General features: G+C 38.7%; 1 protein-coding gene across 2 annotated transcripts in view; it reads right to left on the bottom strand.

Annotated features, from left to right (window-relative positions):
• Nucleotides 1-4,218: 4,218 nt before the first annotated feature.
• LOC131036499 (uncharacterized) overlaps nucleotides 4,219-19,308 on the bottom strand; it is a 90,388-nt gene continuing 75,298 nt past the window's right edge. For both annotated transcript variants that reach the window (XM_057968398.2, XM_057968399.2), the window contains 2 exons: nucleotides 4,717-4,942; nucleotides 4,219-4,592 (listed from right to left, as the gene is read on the bottom strand). In XM_057968398.2, the coding sequence (XP_057824381.2) occupies nucleotides 4,405-4,592; nucleotides 4,717-4,942 (414 nt within the window). In that variant the 3' untranslated portion in view covers nucleotides 4,219-4,404. The remainder of the gene's footprint in view (nucleotides 4,593-4,716; nucleotides 4,943-19,308) is intronic.

Here is a 19,308-nt window from a genome sequence, read left to right as displayed (position 1 = left end):
TATCATCTGCAAACCCCTGTCGCAATCAATTTCTTCCCGCTCCACAAACTCTTCTTAACACTTAACCAAAAAAAATGATAATCTCAACATGACAGCTACCCAATTTAAAAGCCGAGAAAATCTTACCCATGATTACTACGAACTGTCCTCATTACTCTTCTCTCATGCGACCTTACTCTGAAATGATCGTGTTTGAGCATGCATTAAATGCCAAGTCACTTCGTCTCTGACAATACGAATCCCCACACCACACTTGCTATAAATGACAGATTTCAAATCATTAAAGAAAGAATATTCCTTTTCTCTGTCGTCGTTTATCATATCTTAAAATCCGTGCCGCCACCTCATGCCAAGTCACATGATCCCCAAGAAGCATAAACATTGAACTCTGAATCTTGAGAAACAAAACCGACATAAAACATAAACATGACAAATCTTGAACTTTGAACCTTGAACCAAAAAGGTTCAAGTTCAACACAGTGAAACTTAAGGAAAGCAGCCAAGACTGAACTACATGGGGAATTGTAATCAAATGACTCGACCAACGGACCAGATGGGGACATAACTCAAACAAGGAGACATATAGAATGGAAATTTATATGTGCCGCCAACAAAGAATAAGTGGACTGCACTTAGACACTATGATACATTTTAGTGATAAAAACAAAAATATTTTCTTGTACACTCAACATTCTTCCCCTTAACCTTAACCATTTTTTTTTTTTTAGTACTTTAGAAACTACATACAAAGTACTACAATTCTTTGTAGATAAAAGGCAAAATCTTAAACTCATATTAATAAAGTGGTAATTAAATACAAGTATATGAAATATTAATAAATAAGTAATTAAATACAAGTATATGAAAGTTTTGTGCCTTTAAAAACTGAAATTTGCACCTCAACAAAAGGCCTAGAGTTTATAAAGTACTACAAATTTTGTTTCTATCATATCTTCAAAATTTGAGTATAAACATGTTGAATTATTCATCGAAGTTTAGATTTAACTAATTTTAAGAAGAAAATAGGTCAATTTTGACCCTCTATTTGTCCTCCATTTCCATGCACTTACCTTTCAGTAAGATAATGGAAGTTGCAACTACTCAACATGAAATAGTGAAAAGGTTCAAAGGTTGTTATTGGCATCAATAAAGAAAAAAGGTACAAAAATCTTAAAGTGCTCAACGCGCTCACTTGACATTCTCAACTACTAAAAAAATTTAACTTAAAGTTTGTGCACACTTGAAATGGCTTTGCCACATGATTTCTCTACCTTCACATAAGTGGCTTAAGCAAACAAGTTTTCCACCCAATGTGTGCTATAATATTGGGGATCATGAACATAGTCGCATTTTCAAGGCGGCTAAGCCACCAAATATTTTTACCAATGATTAAAAAAGGATGGCTTAAGCACTCAAAAATTTTGCCCAACTTAATGAAGGTATAAATAAAAATAATTTCCACTAGAACACATTTCCAATGGTTTTGCCCATTGATATCATGAGGGATTATGAGTGGTGTAAGTGAACTAAATTTCAATAGATCTAGAAAGGTAGCAATGTCAACATAAACCTTTTCCTAACACATTTCCCACATGGCTTGACTATTGAATGTTCCACCCAACACATTTTCATGATGGAAAAACCATCACTAAAATCCACCTTGGGCCTGTTAAAGTTGGCAAACATTTCATAAACCTCCTATATTTATTATCAATGAATATCTTCATTACGCATGTCATTTTCCATAATTGTCCCTGCTGATTTGAAATAATTGGCATCACACTTGGACTAACAACTATGAAACAAACATTAGAACACATTTCTAATGGTGGTTTTGTCCCTTGATATCACAATGGGAGATTATAAGTGGTGTAAGTGAACTAAAATTCCACATAGTTCTAGAAAGGTAGCAATGTCAACATAAACCTTTTCCTAGCACATTTCCCATATGGCTCAACCATTGAATTTTCCACCCAACACATTTTCATGATGGAAAAACCATCACTAAATTCCACCTTGAGTTAGTTAAAGTTGGCAAACATGTCATAAACCCCTTATATTTTGTACCAATGAAGCTCTCCATCATGCATGTCATTTGCCCAAATTGTCCATGTGGATTTGAAATAATTGGCATCACACTTAGATCAATCAATTCTGAAACAAAAAACCAAGATTAAAATACTAAAAAGGTAAGGTTTTTTCTCTATACACAAATTAAGACTTAATATTTTTTCTATCTTTTCTAATCATATTCTATTTTTTTTTACTATTTAGGTCTCTTCAATTAGTTTTTTAAAATAGAAATGTTTAAAGTTCTTTCCAAGTTTTCATTTGTTTTTAAGTATTTCACTTCAAACCTCAGATTTTTTTTTGGCTTAAATTAAGATCATTTTTAGTTTCAAAAAATTGGAAATTTTTATCTTATAAATAAGTGTTTTGAGTAGATAAACCTGGGAGAATAATGGTTGACACTAGCATGCTTTTGGTGTTCAAGCTATTATTGAACTTGTGTTTGTAATTTTTAGAAGTCTTCTCTAATCATGTTCAACTTTTGAGAAAAAAAGGCAAATATTTAGATCCTTTAATTAGTTGTTTAAAATTGAAATTCTTTGAATGTAGATTTTGTGCAAACATAATTCCAGTATTGCGCGCGGAATCCTTTTCTGGTCATCATGGACAATGCATACAGAAGACAACAGTGATTTGACATTAAAAAAAACCCACTATCCAGATATAGGATTAAAAGTGACCTTTAAATTGCTCAAGCTTTTTACTTTTAAGAAACTAGACATGCCCTGTAACCTATGTTACCGGATCTACCCATTTTGACTCTAGAACTGGGTTCAATTCATATCAAATCCGGATTACCTACTCAGTGAATCTGAGTATGTAATCTGGATGAAACAAGTAGATTAAACAATTCAAGAATGCTGTTTCAGAAAATTATGAAAATGGTGTGCCTCTTGACCCCGCTAGGAGCATCGCCCCAAACCCCACAAGTTTTGTGCCAATATCAGCTTGGGGTGGAGAATCAAATCTTAACAGACAAGGAAGAGTTTCAAAACACAGTAATTTTTAAACTATGTTGTTTCCTTTACTCAAATATTTAAGCGGCAAATTATGTTCTACTGAAGTTATTAATAATTAATGTTAAATAATTTTAAAAATTAATATTATATTAATATTTACTAATACTAATTTTATTTATAAATTTTTAATTATAATATTATATATTTCATTAATATTGTATAAGACTTATAAATACTTTTATATATTAAAAATATTGAGAAATATGTATACTGGCTCTAAAATTCTTGCTTTTAGATTATAAATATGTTTTTATGATTTTTCAATATTTTCTGTACAGACCAACCCAACTTAAAAATAATTTGCCCAATCGACAAACATAATCTGTGAACCTGAACCAAAATTCAAACCAGAACTGACAACTTAGCCTACAATATTCGAGCCATAAATGCATAAAGCTTCATGCCTAGAGGTTGAAATTAGTAAGCACACAACTTATATAGATAAAGAGCTTTAACAAAATCACAAAGTAGGCTTTGCAGTGTAAACCACCATGTTTTAAATTTAAAATTTAGACTCGGTAGATTACAAAGCATAGCTGAACGAAACAACCCCTTGCCCACAAGTACTCTTGGGTTATGGGCAAAGTGGGCTAGAATTTGTTTAATAATTGCATGTACAACTCCTACCTATTGCAACAGTTTTGTTTCTTATTGATCAAGACAATTTTCTTACGAAAGCTTTTTGCTAAAGGGTGTCCAATTGGCATCATATAACGCTTTGTGGGTCTCTCTTCCTTGTGCCTCTAAAGATTGTGATTGTTTATTATCCAGAAGCTACATATTTGATATATTTATGGCTTGCAAGATCTCTTATAGTAGCATTCTTTAAGTGTAATGGTGGATACTTTTGAAGTCTCATTTGACCCACTTTGTTTTACCTATGGACTCTTTCTACCATCAAGGTTTTTTGCGATTTCAACTTGCATAAAGTAGCAAGTTTCATCTCTAGAAGTAGAATTATTGATCCTTGCTCATGTGGGGATTTAAAGTACAAAGAGACAATATACAGAATATTGAATGAGCATCAGAACTCGTGGGTTTCTTAACATCATTATTTATCCTCTCCTCTCCCACAAATACCTCTCTTAACTCCCTTAAAAAGAAAAAAAGAGCAATTCCTGGATAGTCCTAAATTAAAAAAGCTATTTAGGTAGATTTCCAATTAGACTTTCCACCCTCTACCAACCTGCATGTTCATTGCACATTATAGGAATTCTATGTTTTGTAAGATACATAACTTCGGCATGTTCATAACTATTTTTAACTACAGTCAAAAACAAATTTACCATAGCAATCACAAATAACGTAATTTTTATCATGCTCCGGCATCACTTGTACTCTGTTTTGATTTGATAGCATTAATGTCTTCAATAGCTATGTCTACATCCCCGTCCCTTTTCCTTTCAGAAAATTCGGATATTGAAACAGGAGAAGCGGACACATCTTGATTTGGAGCTTGACAACCCAAAATGTTTTGAGTAGGAACTTGAGAAGCAGAATCACCTGAAATATAATGGTCACAGTTTAGAATCATGATTTAGGTGTTTGTGCTAAGAAAATGCATTATTATCGATAAATATAATTTTGGATATATGTAAGCTCACAAAAATGGTCTGTCATAACTCACAAGCCTGTGATTTAAGTGCCACTAATGCTTTTCTAGCAGCCTTGGATGCTGCTTCCTTTTTACTATTTGCAATACCACCAGTGTAGGAAACACCACAAACTTGAACAGTTGATATAAAAATTGGGGAATGCACCTCTCCTGACTTTGAAAATGTATAAATAGGAAGTGCCAGGTTCACTTTTTGAGTATACTCTTGCAGAAGATTCTTATATAGCCCTCTTACATGCTACAATGGTAGAAATAAAATCAGCTCAAAACTCTTACTCATTTCAGTGTATGTGAAACAAATGAGATCAAAATTACAATTACATATAATGAATGCAAAATAAATTAGACTATATCTAGAACAAATAGAATCAAAGTTACAATCACAATGGATTGAACATATATCAATTTCTAAAAATGAGTTGACAATATTAATTATTCTTTGAACCTTAACTACATTCATCACCCCTTATATGATTCGTGCCACTTGACATTATGTGAGATTTTGGATGAGAATTACACTTGATTACCAGATTCTTTATATGATACCCTATAAGGAAAGAAAATGGCATATTTCAAAAGACTAATAAGAGATGCTCTCAGCAGCATAATAATACAAAAAGAGTTGCCACCTGCAAGCATGATACAAAGAAAGAAAGAAACCAAGAGCCACAAGAATGGGAAATTAAAAGTTGAGAATGGAAACTGTTCGAACCATAGATGAAAAAGACTGACTTACAGACTCATGAGTGGAAGATAAATAATATATTATCCACCCAAAAACTCACCGCCAAGTTTTTGGCAAGTGCTCACCTGAAAAGTCATCTAGACTCTAGATAATCACAATAGCTCATGAATACTGTGCATCAACTCAGCAAGCTGCACATCTGGTGCAGGAATACCTGAAGCATAATAAGGCCTATAAGAGGCTCAAATTAATATGTATTCAAAATGTGTGATTATTTGTAATAAGGTCTAACTAGACCAAATTAGGTTATCATAAGTCATAGAGAGTCAATTGATAGGAAAATGCTATTGTATATGGAAATATTGGCAAAAAGTGATATATTTTTGCCAAAATTGTGAAAAATCATTAGAAAAGCCAAGAGTCAGCTTCTTGGCCAGTGATCAGTTATGGGGAGGATGCTTAGGCTTTAAAAGAATGTCTAGAACCTCATTTGAGAGGTTGGACGTTGAGAAAACAGAAGAGAATCAATAAAATTATCATTTTCCCTGCATTTTCTTAGTGATTTTTGTTCTTGTTGCTGATCTTGTACGGCCTGTACGGCCTTTTCATGTAGCTCATTAATGGTGGATGATAGTAGCTTGAATCCCCATTAGAATAAGCTTGATAGCATTTAGTTTCATTAGTTTTAGGAGTGCTTTTATTATTTTCTCAAGAACATCTCCAAACTCTCATCTAGGGTAAACAGTGAGCTTTCATCATGTGAATAAGAAGCATTCCACAGGTTGAAGCCATGATACCAGGTGGAAATGCTCAGTTTTGGATGTCTTTTTATTTGTTTCCCTTGCAGGGTATGAGTCTCTTTGTTGCAGGTTGAGGACTCCTTGATTTGTCCAATATCACTATGTATTGGACTGTGAAATTCATGAGAACAGCATAAAATAAAAGATTGTGGTGCGTTGGTGGACGGTGAATGTGTTGTTTGGATGATATGCCAATCAGTGGCATCAATGGAGATTAAGTTCTAGCATCCTTCCAAGTTGTAAGGCCCAAGGAGAGTAGAGACCAAGCATATTAGGACTTGACTGTCCTAAAAACAGTGAGTAAGCATCCAAGACTGCCAAACCTTGTATGGCATAAAAGACGACAAGATTCTATATATTGGGCATACGATCTAGTGCAAGGGATGAAACATTTTGGTCAAAGAATGAAGCTTTAGTCCATGGAAGACAATGTGATGGAGCCTTGAGAAGGTGTTTGGAAAAAGAATGTATGAGGACTGTCTCAATCCTAAATCAGCAGACTGAGACCTGTTATGTCAAGGGCGTTTGGAGTGTTGTTCAGTGGAAAGAGGAACCCAAAGCATGAGGTAGGCTGCCCAAGACATTGTAGAAGCTAATCCCAAAGGTTGGAGCCCCCCATAGGACCCGTGGGCTGTAACAGACTTGAGTTTTCTGTGAAAACCTTCACCTACGCCCTCTCCACTTTGTATCACCATTGGATATAGTTCATAGGCCATAGTCATGTACGTGGAGGTGTCTTTGAAGAGGTATGAAGCCATAAAGTCCTAAATAAACATGATTTATTAAGACTGTCCTAATTGTAACAGCCTGGTTACTCAACACGGGTAGTCCAAAAAGGGGGTCATAAGAAGGAATAGACCTTGAAACCTTATAATGAGCTTGGAATTGTTGATTCTTATCCTATTCAAGTCTATTTGGGATCTTAAGATGGTTCCTTGAAGAGTATATACTTTGTTTGGTGAGTGAGGTATCCTAGAAGCCTAATTAGGCCTATTAGCCCTTTTAGGACAGTCATAGAGGTGACATATTGTCCAAAACAACCAATGCTCAATTTGAAATAGGTTTTATAACAGCCTAATGGGTAAAGTATTAAAGTACGTGGAGATCAAACCCCTGTCAAAAAATAAAGGTCATTTACCCCTTCAGAAGGGCTACTAGTTTAGCCCTGTCCTAGGAGTGAGATTTTGAAATTTTGAGTTCTTACAACCTTACGAGCACCTCAAACTTTGGGAATGTGCTATCTTAGCCCCTGCCTCTGCATCAGTTTGGTATCAAAGCGGCAAAGATCTTGAAAGGGAATACGAGAGAGCTATTGTAATTCAACCACCATGCCTCCAAAGGGAAATACAGTTGCAAGGAAAGTAAGTGAGTTGGAAGAGAAACAAGCTCGGGAGATGAGGGAGCTAAAAGAATTGACAGAAAGCCTTCAAGCAAGATTGGCTACAGTTGAGATATGCCAAAAGAGAGGAATGGTCACAGGAGATGTGAGTGCCTAGGAAGAGGAAAAAGGGGAAGAAGATGGAGGAACCCCAATTCAGGTAGATCCTGAAGAAGAGAGAATGATTAGAATGTTGAAGGCTGTCAAGGGAGATGGTCCCAAAATGAAGTTAGATTTACCCATGTATGGAGGTAATTTGGATGGTGAAGAGCTCCTAGACTGGATAGGAGCAATGGATAATTATTCTGAGTATGAGGAGGTACCTGATGATCAAAAGGTGAAAATAGCAAAGACCAAGCTGAAGGGTCATGCTTCATTATGGTGGGATTATACAATGAAAGAAGAAAGAATGGAAAGTCTATAATCACTTAGTGGGATAGGATGGTTGCCAAACTCAAGGGCAAATTCCTCCCTGGCGACTATACAATTCAGTTGTACAAGAAACTCCAAAATTTAAGACAGAAGGACATGGATGTGAAGGCCTATACAGAAGAATTTGACAAGTTAAGTATTAGAACCAGCCACGAGGAGGATGAGGAAGAAAAGGTGGCAAGATACATAAACGGGTTAAGATATAACATCCAAGATGAGATGAGCCTCACCACACTCAAGACAGTGAAAGAGTGCTATCAATTGGCACTAAAGGTGGAATACAAATTGAAAAGAAGACAAGAGAGTCAAGGTAGAGGTAAGGGCAGGTCAAATTTCGGTAGAGGATTATTTGCAGCAACAGGTCAGTCCCAAAGATCTCATGGAGAGTCAAGTGAAACACAAGAACACCCAAAATCAGATGCAAGGGGTAGATTTAGAGGAAGAAGATCAGGTAATAGAGGCAGATTTGGAGGTCAAAGAGGTGGATCAAATGGATTCACAGGAAAATGTTACAATTGTAACAAGTTTGCAGGCCATCAAGCATGGCAATGTTGAGAGAATAAGCCTAACACTTCATCAGGAGGTGAGAGAAAAAATCAGTTTGCAAAGATGGAAGATAGTGAGAATGTAAACACACATACACAAGATGCAACACCGGAGGTTGGAGAGTCTCTCATGGTGAGAAGAACATTGATCAAGGTGCCAGTAGAGAAAGAACCTCCTCAAAGAAAATCCTTATTCAGGACTACATGTAAATCTCAAGGCAAGTGCTGCAAGGTAGTGATTGATTCAGGAATCACAGATAACTTTGTTTCAGTGGAGATGGTGGAGAAGCTATAATTGAAGAGGATTCCTCATACAACACCCTACAAGGTGTCATGGTTCAACAAAGGGCAGCAAGTAATAGTCAATGAGCAATGTTGGGTTGAATTCCCTATTGGAGGACACAAGGACAAGGTTTTGTGTGACATCATCCCTATGGATGTTTGTCATTTGCTATTGGGCAGACCATGGCAATATGATAAGAATGCAAAACATGATGGTAGAAAGAACACATATGTCATAGAAAAAGATGGCATCACCTTCAAATTACATCCTCAAAGATGAAGACAATGCTCAACAAGGAGAGTCCAAAGAGGTGATAGTTGGTGAGAAGGAGTTCTTGAAAACTATGCAAGAGGAGAAGATTGGATATACTGTCTGTTGTGACCTAATCACACATCACCCCATCCCAGATAGGGACCTGTTGTGACGTTTTCACACATCGCCCCATTGCAAATGGGGACCCTTGCTTTTTTGCTTTTTAGGGTTTGTTCTTTAGGTTTTTTAGGGTTTTGTTAGTTAGCCTTTGCATTTTGAGTACTGTCGGGGAGATCAATAAGGTAGCAAGTCCGGCTTGAGTGAGGTCCTGATCCTGAAATTTGGCTAAGTCTAGAATGCCCTGATCCTGAAATCTGACTAAGTCTGGAAACTAAAAAACCTCAAAAAACTAGATTTTGCAATATAACTCCTGGAGGTCTGAAACCACTCTCAAACATCCTGAAAGTATATATGGAATATAACTTAAAGTATAAGAAATGTTTCTTCTTTCTTATACTTAAATGTTATATTCCATAAAAATTATCCTGATAGAGAGTTCGAAAAGTCAAATTTCGCTCCTGTCCTTCACTGAGGATCCAGAGCGAATTTCGCTCCTGTCCCTCTCAGGAGGACCAAGGCGAAGCGCTCCTGTCCCTCACCAAGGGACCAGGGCGATAATACTTATTTGAGCCATTCCTGACCGTGTGTGGACGAATTGAGACATCAAAGGCATGGTGAAGGACGAAATGAGCATGATAGAGCATCCAGACTTGATCAAAAACAATGAAATGATGAAGTTTTTGCCTAGAAGGTCAAATTTGCTCTTGTCCCTCACTGAAGGACCGGAGCTTGAAATCCAAAATTTCCTTGTCCTTGAAAGATTTGAACGATTTTGCGAATTGAGAAGATCAAAGGAGATACATTTTATCAGTTGAATATAACTTGAAAGCGCAATCATGAGGAAAATTGACCCTAAAATGCAAAATCGCTCCTGTCCCTCAGTCAGGGACCAAGGCGAAATTCAGTGATAGCTCCTGTCCCTCTCCCAGGGACCAGAGCGAAGTTCCTTATAAGGCATGTTTTAGGCAAAGATCAAGCAAGTTTTAGGTTTGAGGCAAACAAAGATGATGTAATGGATTCGTTGAAGACAAAATTGAAGATTGAAGGACACCAAATGAGACCTGTATTGGCCTGGGCGCTCCTGTCCCTCACTGAAGGACCAGAGCGATTTTTGTCTTAGATGAATTTCTTGCCAAGTTTGAATGATTTCCAAGCCAAAGATGAATAAGATGGGGCACAACAAGACCGTTGAAGATAATTTTTGAAGGTGGCAAAGCGTAGTTGAGCTTGAAAGTACAAATTCGCTCCTGTCCCTCAGCCAGGGACCAGGGCGATATCTTAGTTATGTTGCCTTTCCTCCAAGTTCAAACCACTTCAAGTCAAGGTGAAAGGTGGCAAGGACGTATTGAAGCATCTCAATGAAGAACGAAGTATCAAAGGTCGCCAATATTGAAGGAATTACACCAAATGTCCTAGTTCGCTCCTGTCCCTCAGGCAGGGACCAGAGCGAAATCTTCATGAAAGCTTAGATTTTGAATGTTGATCACGTTTCAAGTGTCCAAAGGGGATCAAGGGACCTCATTCTACATGGTGAAAGCGATTGCATGTTGATACAAACAAATTTGAGCCCAGGATGCCCAAATTCGCTCCTGTCCCTCAGTCAGGGACCAGGGCGATAATCATCATATCACTCAAATCCTTCAAAATTCATGTCAAGTCAAGGTTTTGCGAGGTTGCAAAGTATCCAAGGTATCTTAAGAAGATGATATGCAAAGGTTTCAAGCGTCAAAAGACTATCAATTTGAACAAGGAAGCTATATCGCTCCTGTCCCTCATCAAGGGACCAGGGCGATTTTCATTAAATCATTCGTTTTCCTTCAAGATCACGTCAAAGTCAAGGTTCGCAAGATCAAGGATATCATTTACAAGGTGATGAACAAAGAGTAAAGTTTGAGAGATAGCAAAAGTTGGCTAGAGCATAAAGTTCGCTCTTGTCCCTCACCAAGGGACCAGGGCGATATCAACCTCAGGAGACACTCATCCACAAAATCAAATCAATCAAGCTCGAGGTTCTTAGCGAAAATGCCAGTTTCAACGTAAAGATGGAGGTTTTGAACGTCAAAGGCGAAAATCAAAGGCTAAAATGGAAGTTCGCTCCTGTCCCTCTCCCAGGGACCAGAGCGATAGGTTTGTATCTTTCCACCTTTTCAAAATTTTTGGCGTTAAAACATTTTTTGAATTTATTTTAAATGCTAAAAATCGATAAGTTTGAAAATTCAATTAAGTAGCATTTAAAAATTGCGCTAAAACATTAATTAATTAATTTTTTGCCTTTTAAAAATCGAGTTTATTAATTAAAAAAACGATGGCATTTAATTAATTAATTATTATTTTAAATAATAAAATGGGGCGCTTGGGTTTTAATTTTCAATTATTTATAAAAGTCGGCCTTTGATTTTTATTTAAAATTGGTTTTTAATTGCCTCATTTTGTAAAAGTCGGCCTAGAGGTAAATGAGAGGTGAGCGCTGATAAAGGGAGGGTGAAAATTTCATTTTCAAATCATTATTCAATCATCTCTTACATGCGATTTGGAGAAAGCAAAGGTGGTGCGAAACATCTTCAAAGGGGAGTGCGAGCTTGAAGTTAGAGTTAAGGCGAACTTGCCAAAAATATTGAAGATCACATCAAAGACCCCAAGGGTGACGAAGTTGATAGGAAGGACGTTTGCTTGAAGATCACGTGGAAAAGGCTTCAAACATTAATTTTGCCTAGGCAAATTCCTTGTTTTGCATTCTAGAGTTAGCTCTCAAGTGAGGTATGGCGATATGGATTTATTGTTTTGATTTTGATTGTTGATCGTCATAGCCTTCAAATTTTGAATTTTGAATTTTGAATTGTAATAGCTCAATCGTTTTTTTAGGAAATAATAACTCAAGGATTTATTATGAAGTTTCCTAAAAATTAATCTAATCTATGTTATATATTGCAAAATCATGTTTCTAATTTTGAAATGTTGTGTAGGCATCAAATGGAGATCCCGGAGTTGGAAAATCAAGCCAGATCAAGGACGATCAAGCAAGGACAAGGACGACCTTCTTCGATCCAGCCTAACGTCATCAAGGGCGACTTCCCCAATCCAACGTTCCAAGGCGAGATACATCATCATCCTGCAAATCAAGGACACAAGAAGTCAAAGCGAAGGGTTCATTGAAGAAGCAAATAATTTCAGAAGAGTTAATTAAAGATAGCTTCTCAACAACATCAAGTTGAATATTTACCAAGTTACAAGTGTCAGACGAGGTGGCATCCTAGTCATCACTCCTCCAGTCAGTGTGGTCCACCTCAACATGTCCAGATTCAATGTACCTAACTCATGGAAGGTGGCACAAACTCCGATGTACCTACCCCGGCTATCCATTGGTCGAATTTTTCAGAGAGGACATGTGTCCAAGCAATACAATTATTTCATTGGTCAAGCATTAAATGTTATGTAATGGTTGTAACAAACCCTAATTAGGGTTTTCATTGTAAAATCTTGGCCATTGATCTCAAATTGATCTTAGCCATCGAATTGTATTGTGGGCACTATATAAGCCTTGACATTTCATTTTGTAAAGTTAATTAGAGAGATAATATAGAAATAGTTGAAAGCAGTTAGTAGATAGAGAGTAGTTAGCTAATTGATAGAATAGTAATTAGAGTAGAATAGGAGGACAAGGCAAGAAATTGTTGCCATTGATTGTAAACAAACTCCATTTTCATTGAAGTAATGGTGAAGTGTGTCGTTTCTTGCAATTTGCATGGTTTCTTGTTGAGTCTTCAATCCTAGATGGTAGATGATTAGATGAATGGAGGAAATGTGATTAATTGATGGTGGAATTCGTATATCCATACTACTAGCAGTTTGTTGATTGCAGACTTGCCTTGTGTAGTCAACTGGAATCGTTCAGCTTAAGCTTAACTTCAATTGTCGCTTCTTCATTGATATGCATCAACCTGATGGTGTCTATGCCTGCAGTGATGATTTGAACATCATAAAGCTTCCCTTAGAAGATCGCACTAGCCTTGTGGAGATGGTCCATTGATGTCAAAACAAGACCTAGTTAGAGTTTCATCAAAAATCAAATCATTGCTCCTACATTCTTAGTATTAGGATTAGATCCTCTCTTCGCCCTTATCCTTTTTCCATTTTTTCAAATCTAAGTTAGTAAGAGCCTGTGTTCCAACAAAGCAGATCAGAAGTTCAATCATCAGATGTAAGTCCCCTTGTGATTCCAGCAAATCACATCATACCACTGGAGCTTATCCACACGTAGAGACCCTACATACAGGAACCTTGAAGTCATCCCGATTGATCCTTTTCGCGACATCTTCAGCATTCGGAGGCTTTATTCAAGAGAGGATAAGGTACCCTTGGGTATTTTATTCTGTGTTAGGCAGTGTACAAAATACACGTCAACAGGACCCCCCCTAGCTTTTAGGCCCTTTTGGTCATTTGGCCTTGGTTTTTGTGTGTTTTGGTAGCAATCTCTTTAATCTCTCCGCGTTGTGGATGTTCGGGGGTCAGTTGGGGTTAATTTGCTTCTCTATCAAGCAAATTCTATGAAGTCTAGGGCCTGTTTTGTCCTTTTTCTAGGGTTTTGCCTTTTGTCCTAGATTTTAGGGGTTCCTGTTAGGGTTTTGGGAAAACTAAGCATACGACTAGAATCAGGACCCTTCAAGGGATCTCCCAATGAAATTTGAGCCCAAACGGAGCAACTTTATATTTTAGAAAGTCCCTATTTTTAAGGGATTTTTCTGAGTCCCGAAACGTCGTCATTTTGCCAAAAATCAAACTTACTATTTTTAGTAATTTCTATTTTTAGTAAGTTTCTATTTATAGTAAGTCATTACTGCACCCTGTCTAGAGATCTAACGTTGACACCTGGAAAGTTTCTATTTTTGGAAAATCAGTACTGGCAAGGTCAGTCAAACAAGGCGACAGGGATCGGGCATTCACAGACATTTCTAATTCCGGAAAGTCAAACAGCAGACAAAGATAGCCAGAAATGGGTCAGGTGCTGGAATTCCATGCTTAAAATGGTAAGCTAGAGAAAACACTTCAAAATCACTAGAGGTCAAAATATTCTAAGCCAAGGAGAGGTGGAAAACTCCATGTATCCATGGATAGAGTGAAAATGCGCCCAAGACTGGGCTGGGGCGTTGAATTCAAGAAGGCATTCACAAGTGGAAAAATCCACTAGTCCATAGACATGGCCAAAATGCACCCAAGACTGGGCTGGGGCGCTGAATTCAAGAAGGCATTCACAAGTGGAAAAATCCACCAATCCATGGACATGGCCAAAATGCACCCAAGACTGGGCTGGGGCGCTGAATTCAAGAAGGCATTCACAAGTGGAAAAATCCACCAGTCCATGGACATGGCCAAAATGCGCCCAAGACTGGGCTAGGGCACTGAATTCAAGAAGGCATTCACAGGTGGAAAAATCCACTAGTCCATGGACATGGCCAAAATGCGCCCAAGACTAGGCTAGGGCGCTGAATTCAAGAAGGCATTCACAAGTGGAAAAATCCACCAGTCAATGGACATGGCCAAAATGCGCCCAAGACTGGGCTGGGGCGCTAAATTCGAGAAGGCATTCACAAGTGGAAAAATCCACCAGTCCATGGACATGGCCAAAATGTGCCCAAGACTAGGCTGGGGCACTGAATTCAAGATGGCATTCACAAGTGGAAGAATCCATGTATCCACGGATATGGTGAAAATGTGCCCAAGTCTGGAGTCAGGCGCTGAAATGAGATTCCCAAGGAGAAAGAAAAAATCCATGAATCCTTGGCATGGTAAAAATTTTACCTAAGCTAAAAATTGGAATTTTTGCATAAGGCATGGAATCCAAGGAGTCAAGGAGGAATAAAAAGCAAAATTTCCCTCCGGCGAATTTCGAATATTTTTTAGACACCAAATCCTGACCAAATGTGGAAAATTTTATAGATTCGAAATCGGGATGAAATTCCCCATCCAATGAAGCTGACTCCTAAATTTTAAGAAGATCCCTAAAAAATGGGGATGTGGAGAAGAGCCATGAAAATTCCTTCGAAATCAGGAGATGACAAGTTGGAGTAGAATCAAGCAAATCCTGAGCAAAATCCTTCAAAATTGGAAAGAATGAAATCAACGAGTTGGCAGGAGGAATCTTTCAAGTATGACACATGACTTGGAACATTTAAGGAAAGTTCTAAATATTGAACTCGTTCGCATGGGAGTTGCCTTTGCATGGCATAGTGATTGGGGAAAGTATGACGCACCATAAATGCAATTACTAATTAGATGCCTCTTGAGAATTCTATATAAGGTGGGAAAGGCATTTCATTTCTCACGTGCAAGATTCGGGAAAGAAGAAGTGGAGAAGTGAAGAATATTCATACTTAATCTCTATTTTCATCATTTCGAAGTGCTTCCACGATGGCGGAACCCAACAAGGCAGCTACTATCTCCAGCCAGGCATTGATCAAAGCGGAGATGAGGGGTTTTCTTCCTCATTCTCGGTTGAATTCAAGATGGGAAGAAATCAGTGATACTAACCTTGGCACGTTCAACTTGGCTGCATTCAAGATCCGAATGTTCAAAACAGCAGGGCATAATCCATCTCGGACAGCTGTCAAAATTGTGAGAAGTGGAATAGTTGTAGCAGCTGGCTTTCCTCCCGCTATTCAATGCCCAGATCTGGTCTTGGAATGTGCAGCACATTACAATCTGAGCGGAAAACAATCTCAACGCCAGATGGCAAGTTACTAGCGACATTGACTCCAGAGTCAATTGGTGAAGCTTTCGGAATCCCTTCACATTATTCCATGACGTATAGGACCAGCAGCGAAGCTCAGGCAGTATATGAAGCGGGCCCCGCCAGGTGTGCCGATTTGATCAACAAGCAATGGTTGCTGAAGCCTAGAGTGCATGCTTCCAAGATGCCCAAAACTCTCACAATCTTCGAGTTCAAGCAGGAGTATGTGGACCTGATAAAGATGCTAAGTAGAGTAATGGGATGCTCACATTCGGTGACCTTCCAGCCCTGGATGTTCTTCTACTTAGGCGAGATCATGAATTCAAATACACTGATCGACTAGGCTAGATTGATCAGTCACTACTTGCATCAACAATTGAAGAACCTGAAAGAGAAGGTCTCAGTCCTTTTTCATGAGCTCCTACCTGTTCTATATGCTTGCACGAAGGGGAGGATTCGATGGGCTGCCAGCAAGAGGAATCATGGGCTGCAGACCAGCTCAGTTAAAAGTGCATGAGTGTTATCCTCAGCTACATCTCTCCAATGTTAGCTCTTACAGGTTGGCGAATGACACCTTCACCATGTACCTGACACGACTTATGCAAAATAAGTTACACATGAGGTTGTCTCCACAAGCAAGTGCCTTGGTCCAGAAGTATGGCACTGCGTTCCTACGATTCCCCAAATTCACCTACATCAGGAAACAAGGTTTCTCCTTCCAGTCTTATAAATTGCCTAGGTATCCGTCAGAGAAGCTTATATTGTTCGAGCTCATGAGGCAGTTATCTGCCTACGATCAATTGCAGAAGAAGAAGAAGCAGCAATCTATTGAATTTCCAATTGTCTTGGGGGATTTCATGGAGATATGCCCAGGTTTTGAGGCCGCTGAAAGTGCAGCAGGGGAATTGGCATTCTATCGCCTACCATTTTACACATCCAGGGCCCAATATGATCCTTACAGCCAGATTAGGAAGGTTGCCGGTGTCAAATTCATACACAGATTTCACTTAGAGGATTACTGGGCAAGTGTCGAGGATAACCTTGAGGTCAGGAGAAGAATGCATTCCAGACTCCCCCTCGACACCATCAGAATAAGTGAAATTCATCAGGTACCGGATCAGGTGAAGGAAGATTCAGATTTGACGCAACCCGAATTCGAGAAAGTGAAAGATCAACCTATCCAGTTGCCAGAGTGGTCAGAGGTTGAGGTAGATGATTTGAACATCTTAGCTAGACCAGTGCTAAAATTCACTAAGCACTGGATTGACCGGTAGATAAGAAAGTTGGTAGAAGACAATGTCCATCTGACATACCAGCTGATGGGAAATCTGGACTCCCACAACAAGGCAACTGAAAGCTCTTCACAGGTTCAGGTAGGAAGAGAAGCCCGGATGGACAAAGGAAAAAATGCCCCGAAGAGGCCAAGGGCAACAAAGATGAAGGATATCCAGCAGGAAATCCCACACGAGGTTCAACAAGAAGCCTAGCAAAAGGAACCTCCACAAAAGAGAGCAAGGACAGGAAGGGAGCATTCACCAATTAGCTCCTCGAGCGTACGGGAAGTGGAGAAGTTTCCACATCCCACAGGCCCACTTCCAAGGAACGTTCCAGTGCTTGATATACTCAGCATCAATGCTTCACAAGGCCATCATCAGCCAAGAAGTCAGAGGCAAGAAAGTCCCCCGCACCAGGAAGAAGTTCACCAGGATAGCTTCGTGGAGACTATCCTTGGTGAAATGGAAGAGGAATCTCAGGAACAGGTACATGCAAACGATCATAGCCATTCCATCCCTACGCCAGATTGGTTGTTCTCCGGTATGATGAAGAAAACATAGGAAGTCATGGCAGAGTGGGAAAGCTTCTTTTCCAGAAGCGAAGAGGAAATTGCCTTTATGGAATTCAACATTGAGAATGTGCCAAATGTCTCCATCGGAGAACTAGAGGCCGTCGTCGGTAGATTCATTGCATATGCCATTAATGAACAAGATAATGGTCGTCCATTTTTGGACGAAAGTCTTTTGACTGAATAGTGATGGCATACTTATTGCTGAAGGAATATTGACTAGGCGTGAGACCAGTCCATGCATGTCACTACTGGATAGGGAATCTTCTTGCATGTCGCCTTCTCATTATGGTTTTATGACAGATTCTTCGTGCATGCCGCTGTCACTTAAAGAATGATGGGCATTTATGATGGTGTCGGTTATATTCCGGGCATGGTCAACATCATGAGGCATTTAATGTGCTGAGTGGGCGCTATTTTGGGCTCTTTAATTAATTGTGCATGGGCATAATGGGTTGTTAATTGCAGATTCCCACCTTGTTGCACCTTGAGTGGGGAATCTTTAGGGCAAAACCTAATTAGGGTTTTTGCATGTAATCATGGCTTGAGGCCTATATAAGGGGGTGACCCCCCTCATTTGTAAGGAGGAGAGACTATCGTCAGATATTGTTGCTAAGAGTTTTTTGAAGCAAACACTTAATACATTGTTCAATTGTTGGTGTGTTCTTGTGTTGTTTCGGAGCTCGCATGGTCTCATTCTCTTCATAGATTAGATTTGTTTTTATGCTGTTAGAAGAACTGGATTTGATAGGATTGCTTGTTGCAAAATTCGTGCTCATACTTTTGGTGTGCAACTGATTGTTGCATACCGTGCAAAGTTAGCCTAAGCCTCTGTTATATGTGTATGTTTAACTTCGATTATCAGAAGAGATTGTTCGATCCGATGATTTCTCTTGATGATTTGAAAATCTTTAACACACCCTCTGAAGATTGCACCGCCTTCGTGTAGTTGTGCGTTGCTGGCAAAGTGAAGCGTGGTTGGATTTTGCGCAAGTTACTCCGTCTCCTTGTTCATAGGATTAGATAACTTTTAGTCTAGTTTGTCTCTACCCTATTCCTATTTACTTTCCGCATAATTCAAAATCCAAAAGATCCAAAACAAGAGCTTTTATTGCAAATCATCCGTACAAAAGATCCTTGAGCTTGCATAAGTTTCTTCAACATGCGTAAGGCCCCTTGGGTTATCAACAAACCCATCAAACAACTGAGTCACATCCACGCAATGAAGGAACCTTGAGAATTAGCCGTTTGAACTTTAAGTGATCCTAGCATTCGGACTAATCTTGATCGAGAGTGGATAAGGTGATCGTTGGTGACTTTATTCTGTGTTTGACGCGGTCATAAAAAACACGTCAACACTATCCTAATCAGACCAAAGAAGGTTGCAGCAGTTGAGAAGGTCCAAGAAGTACCAAAAGAGATCTAAGGTTTGTTGGATAAGTACAAAGACAATGTGGTAGATGAGCTTCCAAACTCTTTGCCACCTATGAGGGACATTAGTCATTGTATTGACTTCATTCCAAGAGCCACTTTACCCAACAA

Source organism: Cryptomeria japonica, chromosome 5, assembly GCF_030272615.1.
Source record: "Cryptomeria japonica chromosome 5, Sugi_1.0, whole genome shotgun sequence".
Classification (NCBI taxonomy): domain Eukaryota; kingdom Viridiplantae; phylum Streptophyta; class Pinopsida; order Cupressales; family Cupressaceae; genus Cryptomeria; species Cryptomeria japonica.
The sequence above is the reverse complement of the archived record's forward strand: the minus strand, read 5'-3'. Positions and strand labels throughout refer to the sequence as shown.